Genomic DNA, 7,147 nt, shown 5'->3' on the forward strand with positions numbered 1-7,147 from the left:
CGAAAAATAAGCCGTTATCTTTAAAATAGACTTATTTTCTGACAAACTAAAATAGAAAATTTAAACATCTAGGTTTTTTTTTTCATTAACCTGGATATCCAACACGCTGTGCGAGCCGACTAATCTCAAGACGACCACCTTCTTTGCAGATAGTCCGAAGTCACTGCATTTGAACATCTGGGTTTTTTTAAAGGATATGTACTGAAAAAGGTAAGAGCATGTTTGGTATCAAACATATTCAAAGGAAGAAATGAAAATATGAGTATGTATAGTAAATATCAACTTTTGGGTTCATATATAAACACAAAAAACTGTACAATTAACTTCAAATACAATCCATGGTAACACAACTGCAATAATCTTTGCATCCACTGAAATGAACACAAGTGAAATGAGATGCTAATCCAACTACAGAAAGCCATAGTTCCTGCGGTCGGTTTCGGGAGTTTGTGATGGCAATAAAAAAAGAATGTAGGCAAACTGCATCAGATGTCATGATATATGACCACGTATTCGGGTTTCGGCCGCTGGCAATCAACGTCTACGCAGGTAGAGGTTCCTCCATAACTGTATTTTTGTTTGTCCAAGAAAAGATGATAATTGTCAAATTCACTTCTTAGATACAAAATATAAAACCAAAAAACAGAGGAAAACCCCAAGTTTTCTACTATTTTGAAAAACCGTCATCAAACAACTTCAAATTTACTATTTAGACATTGATGGATGAGACTTCATTTGTGTGTAGTTTGACAAGATACGAATAAAAATATATGTCATCCATTGAAAACCAACTTTCTTAATTAAAAGGTAAACGTTTAGCCAATCACGAAGAGAGAGAGAGAGAGAGAGAGAGAGAGAGAGAGAGAGAGAGAGAGAGACCTTTTGTATGTGCAGATTGAGATTTATGAGCAACAATCTCATCATCAGTAGAGACAACTGGTGGTTTTGTTGGTACATCAGGGAGATCCAACTCCTCTTCATCTTTTTTGGAAACAGGAGCTTCTGGCAGATCTTCTATTGTCATCTGTAACAGCAATATTTAAGCAACAGACGGAACGGTATAAGGTATGATGATGCTTATGCAATTTGTAAGCCAAATACACCAAATTATACTATGAAAGCTAAAAAGAAAGGAAAAAAAAATACTTTTTCTTCACTACCATCATAAAAACAAGAATTCTAAAGCCTAAATCCAAGACTGCTAAATTCATTTAAAGAAAAGAAGGAAGTCGGATCCAGAGTGATCCTGATATGCTCGGTTAACAAAGTAATCCTAATATACTTGGGTAAAAATACGAGGAAGGTCGGGTAACAAAGTGTCATTATTTGAGGGCATTGTCAGAAACTTGCATCAAACTGTGACTTTTGCAATTATAACAAGTACATATAACTTGGAGATGTAGTGAATCGAAACATACCTGAGATTCCAGGTTTTCAAATTCCGCAAGAATATCCTCTTCATCCTCGGCTGATAATTTCTCTCCCAAGATTGCAGTGATTTCCTGACCACAAACTCAAGTGTCAAAAAATAGGGATGAATATGTTGATCAAGTTGGCCAAATTTAACCAAAAAAATTGTCTTCTGGTAGTTAAAGTTGTTAAACCAATACCAACAAGTTAATCACTTTCGAGAAAACATAAACTCTCAACCTTAATCAAGATTGCATGCCCAATATTTTGTGTGTAAATTTTGAATTATACTTGTTTGTTTGTCGGGTTTTTATAAAGTCTAACAGTAACATGGAATAATAACTCACATCCTGGTATGCTTTGGCTTCGGCTGTATCATCCATCAGTTTTTGAACATCATCCAAGTTAATTTCACCTTGGATCGCCCTCATTGCGTTATTCCCTGCTTTCAAACTCTCAAACACAGCCTTCTGCTTGCTTGCTAATTCAATATCTGCCAACTAAATTGGATTGTGTTATTTGGGTTTCAACGCATTGCAAGTTGGTTTCAACTTGGAAATCATAAAAAATTGGAAGTTTCGCGAAAATAAAACCGTAAGGCAAGTTCATGAATCTAAACGAGTGCTTACTTGCTGCTCAACGTTGACAAGCCATGCATCAACTTGTTTCAATAAATCTTCTTGTACTTTCTTCTTCTTCAGCGCTAACAAGGCCCTTTCTTTCTTCTTTTCACGAAGCAAATCCTTCGCAGCTTGCTTTTCAGCATCAATAACTTTCTCGAGCTAAAAGAATAGCATGCCAAATACCAACTTAACACGGCCCTCTATTCTAAGATAAGATTGCATATGTTTTACAAAATACACCATATAAACCACAAGTTATCTTATTAAACATAAGACAGCAATAACATCCTCAAGAGAAAGAAACTACTATACAACTCCAAAGTGAACATCAAACCTGACATCTAAGGATGCAATGAAGAACTGAACTAAGCCAAGAATTATTTACTAAATCCATCGAATGAGAAAGTGCATTAGGTTTTATCAAGTCCATGAATATAATCAACATAGACTCACTATGTTGTTACTAAACTAAATTTCATATACACTTCTCAACTGCGAAAACCACAAAGACACATTTCAGAAAGGCATCATGACCTTCCACATAATAGATGAAAAAAGAGAAACGAGGCTAGATAAGATTCAAGGAAGAACCATTGTATGGGTGTACTCTCAAAATGGAGATCTGTCATATATCTTAAGTAGTGGTACAATTTAACCAAATAATCCATTTAGCAATTTCCCAAGCAGCATTGCAATTAATTTGAGCAACGGAAAGGCTCGTATGCGTTAGCATTCTTCCATGATACAGTAGATAGTGGCCTAATCCTATGCCTCCTTTTTCCTTTTGCAATGATAGTCAAGACACTTGTCGAGGGCTAACAATATTGCATGTTATGGTAAGTTAAAGACATCAAAATCTAAGATGTAATTATATGAGACAATGAGAGCAGCTTGGTATAGTAACATTTCTTCAAGTCAAGTAGAACTTAGGGGTCATTCACCAAACGCTTATTGTGTATGTGCTTACTGGCAAGAGTCACCACCCTTACCTTATCGGATAACATTCTTGGCCATCAAAATGGATTGTTGGTAAGTGTCTCTTACCAAGTAAACACTAAGTAAGAGTCTTCACCCTCACTTACCGGGTAAAATTCTTAGTCCTTGCCATGCCTCTTCCCAGGTAAGATTCTCAATCCTTGACATGCTCACCCAGTAAGGTAAATGGCACCCAGTAAGCATTTGGTAAACGACCCTCAGTTGATCCGTTCACAAAAGCACTTTGAATAATTGGTACAATATAAAACTATAGGATGGACTGAAACCCACATGATTGTTGCTAGCGTGTATTGAGTGAATCCATTTGGCCCAACCTAATTACGGGAGAACCCTAGTCTTATAAAACAAGTGTGAAGAATCGATGAATGCTAAAGGGGCATTTGGTTTGATAGAATGGTTTTAAGGGATTTGGATTTCGTGGAAAGATTTGGAATCTGGGGTGTGTTTGGTTTGTAGGATTTGGAATGGAATTGAATTCCATTCTATATAATAATTTAACAAATGTTCTTAACACATTCTAAATCATTACTACATATAAATCCTACAAAAACCCGTGAAATACCAACCACGCATGTGGGATTTCAAAATCTTATGTTTGTGGGATTTGAATGAAATCCCGGGATTTCAAATCCAGGAAATCCTTCAAACCAAACATGGGATTGGAATGGAATTCAATTCCAAATCCCTACAAATCCAATCCCATCCTGCAAACGAAACGGGACCTAAGACTTAATGTCTCATGAATCCTCTGAAATTCCCATACGGAAGAGCACTAAATGGTTTTCCTCCCAAATATCTCATGCTTAGTTTCTATGTTGATCAATCTTCAACTTAGAACTTTGATTACCCAAACAACTCAAGCTCATGTTTAGTGCATGACAAATCTAGGACATGAAGATTTAATTACTTAAACAACTCAATCACATGTTTCGCGTATGATATATCTACAATTTGGAGATTGGATTACACACCTATCATATCCCTACATTATAACCAAGGTTCAAAATGGATTGAGGCGTGGCATGGCGGCGAGGTCAAGCCTCAAGCCTTACACGCTACGGTGAGGACGTAGCATTTTTTAGGGCGTGACATAAGGCGGCAAATTTCTATGTCGTATATAGAATTATATATATATATACATATATGTTTTCTATATAATAAGATAATGATATGAAGAAATATATATTCATATTAGAAAAGAAAATTCATATAGATTATTATTATAAAAATAGTCTTTGATTAAATATTTGAAATATAACTTAGAAAGGTATTTTAAAATTTTGTTCTAATCATGAGCCCATGACGTTTATGAATTTGTGAAATTGTGAGTGATGTGATTAGATAAATCTACAAAAGTGTAAATAAAAGTGTAAAAACACAAAAGCTAAAAAAAAATAAAACGTCTTGTAAAAAAACGCACGCCACGGCCCGCCATGACGCACCTAAAGACGCCATGGCGTGAGTCACGCCTTACAAAAACGTTATTGGCCTTTTCATAACAATGGAGATGTGTCTTGCGCCATGGTGAGCCTTTTTGAACACTGATTATAACTAATACTTCTTGATCCCTACTATAATTGCATAATTTCCATTCAGGGATGTCCTATTGATTGTTGTCAAAAATTCAAGCTATTATTACCTACTCCTTCGTCACCTCAAGAACTGCAACATTTGACTTTGCACATACTTTAATAAGAGGCTTTGATTGATGATTAAATACCTAAAATACCCCTTAACAGACCAAAATTGAAAAAACTTGTGAAACAAAAACACTCTTGCCAATATCTTGTAACGATACTTAATGGGCATATAGGTAAAATTGAAGAAAAGGAACTCTTGCATTGTTGGAACAGAGGAATATTTGTCAATTGTCATAATTAAATGGATGGTCTTGTTTTTGGTTCACATGATTCCTCTTACTTGTGGAGTCAAATGTCAAAACTATAATGGGATCTAGAAACACCAACTAATTCCCCATCCCTAATCCTACCAAAAAAATTGAATGATCAATAAAATCCCATCGAGTTTATGCAATTTGATTCCAAGATTTTGAATCAACATGAGAAAAATCCATAGTAGTCAAAGCTTGCACCATGACACATTCCTTTATGATTCTTAGATCTATTTATTCTGAAATATTACATACACCACATGAAGCCTCGCTTTTAGGTTGGCCATTTGATGTTTCCCTCACACTTCACATTTGCTGCCATCAAAACCCAAATTAGGTTTTAAGGGGTAGCCTTAACACTCCTTGTAAGCAATTTCAGTATAATATTGGAGAAACATTGTCGCTCAAAAATTTAAGAAGTCTAGTCTCACATTAATGATTAAAAACCTTCTTTCAAATAAGAAACTATATAAAGACAAGCAAGTAATAAATCAATAGTAATCTGCTCAAGTTGCAAAACTACTATTTGTCCAAAGAATGTATCATTGTTGACTCATCTTACTTTCAAACGATCAACCAAAAATTTTCTCATGTTGTTTACGCTCTTTTCATATGCATGCTTCTTTTTCCATATTACCCACTCGATATGCCCCATAAGAACCCTGCCTGCCATTAGTTTTCTTCTCCATCTATAATTCAATTCTACATAACAAAAGTGACAGCTTATAATAGCTTATGACTTATATCCATCAAGCTTAATAAATCCCCTCTCTGATGCTCAATAGTGCCTGTCCTAAACCCTGCCAAACTTTATAAAACCTTTAATTAAGCGAATTTAGCACCAACCCTACCTTGGTACTCATTTTTTAAAAAAGTGCCAGTATATGCATACGGCATCTTATCTCAACTCAACTTGTTCACATCCACCCATCATCAGAGCAAAAGCAAATTACTAATGAACATAAAACTGAAAAGTTACCCTTAATGCAGTTCTAGAAAATCATAGCATGGATGAAAAGTCTAGAATGTCCCCTCAATTCGGTTTTGGCAAAAATCACAGATTCAAAAACTCCTAATTTCAATGACCCTCAAATAACAACAGGATTAAGACTACTTTCAGATCTCTTTCCCTGTAGAAGCACTACAAAGCATACATCGCCGGTTTCCCAATTTTTACACTCCTATGAGGTGATATTTAGTAATTTATCTACTAACTACGCTTCAAACACCTCCAATCTTATGTTAGAAACAGGGCATCAAGAAAAATCTAAACATGCAATCAAATATTAAAGCTCATGGATATGGGGTTCCTTGATCAATGTGACCGTTTGAACCTTTGATTGAAGTTAGCTACCACATCACTTATTTGCAACAATAATTTAGACTAAAACTAAAATCAACGAACGGAATACCTGTTGTTGATATTGAGCAAGCTTACGTCTCTGGGTTTTGAGAGAGAGAATTGCTCGATCAACTTCTGTGATCTTCGGCTTCTTTACAAATACATTGCCCATGTGGATCAATTCTGTCAAAATCTCAAAACCTAAATAGCAAAACGAAGTTTGAAAATACAGTTGGTCCGGGCGTAAATTAGGGTTTTGAATCCCTAGGATGCCCGATAGGTTGTCTTGTGGAACAGAGTATCAGTATCGGTGACGTAACCTGTACCGATACATACAACGTGGTCAGATTTCGAGATTAGGGTTTTCTGATTGGCGGTTGATTTTGATTGGAAGCAGATGAAATTTGGGGATCAGAAGCCAAGATTTTGGGTTTTTTAAGATGAATTATGAAGAATAAGGGATCAAAAACGGGTTTTCCCAAGGAGTTGAATTGAATTCAAATTGGATCGCTGTTGTTTATGGATCAAGAATCAAAAAGCTGTAGATAGACTCTTTCTGTCAAAGAGCAATCTCATGTTTGTAATTATCGTTTGACCGGAGCGGGTAACAAATTATCCAAGGAAAATAGAGAATTTAACTTAGATTTACAGCAAATTAAAGTGAATTTAGATAACATAATTAAATATTAGATAAATATTTTATTTTAAATATAAAAAATCTAAAAGATAATTAGGATATCACGAAGTATTTGTTTATTAATGTATATTATTTAAAATTTAAGATTATAAGTAAATTATGCATAAGTACAACTTATTAAAGCTCCATACTTGAATTCGTCTAACTAACTGCAGATAAACATAATCAAATATTGGATAAACATCTCA

The 7,147-nt window shown here is 35.0% G+C and overlaps 1 protein-coding gene across 1 annotated transcript; it reads right to left on the reverse strand.

Moving 5' to 3' along the window:
- Positions 1-269: 269 nt before the first annotated feature.
- Positions 270-6,849, reverse strand: LOC112522931 (vacuolar protein sorting-associated protein 20 homolog 2-like). Its single transcript, XM_025132282.1, has 6 exons — positions 6,333-6,849; positions 2,040-2,192; positions 1,758-1,910; positions 1,419-1,502; positions 880-1,024; positions 270-567 (listed from the first exon to the last, which is right to left on the reverse strand). The coding sequence occupies exons 1-6, from the start codon at positions 6,432-6,434 to the stop codon at positions 542-544; spliced, it is 663 nt and encodes a 220-aa protein (XP_024988050.1). The 5' UTR covers positions 6,435-6,849; the 3' UTR covers positions 270-541.
- Between the last annotated feature and the right edge of the window lie 298 nt (positions 6,850-7,147).

This window comes from Cynara cardunculus (genome assembly GCF_001531365.2).
Source record: "Cynara cardunculus var. scolymus isolate 2C chromosome LG 12, CcrdV1, whole genome shotgun sequence".
Taxonomy (NCBI): Eukaryota; Viridiplantae; Streptophyta; class Magnoliopsida; order Asterales; family Asteraceae; genus Cynara; species Cynara cardunculus.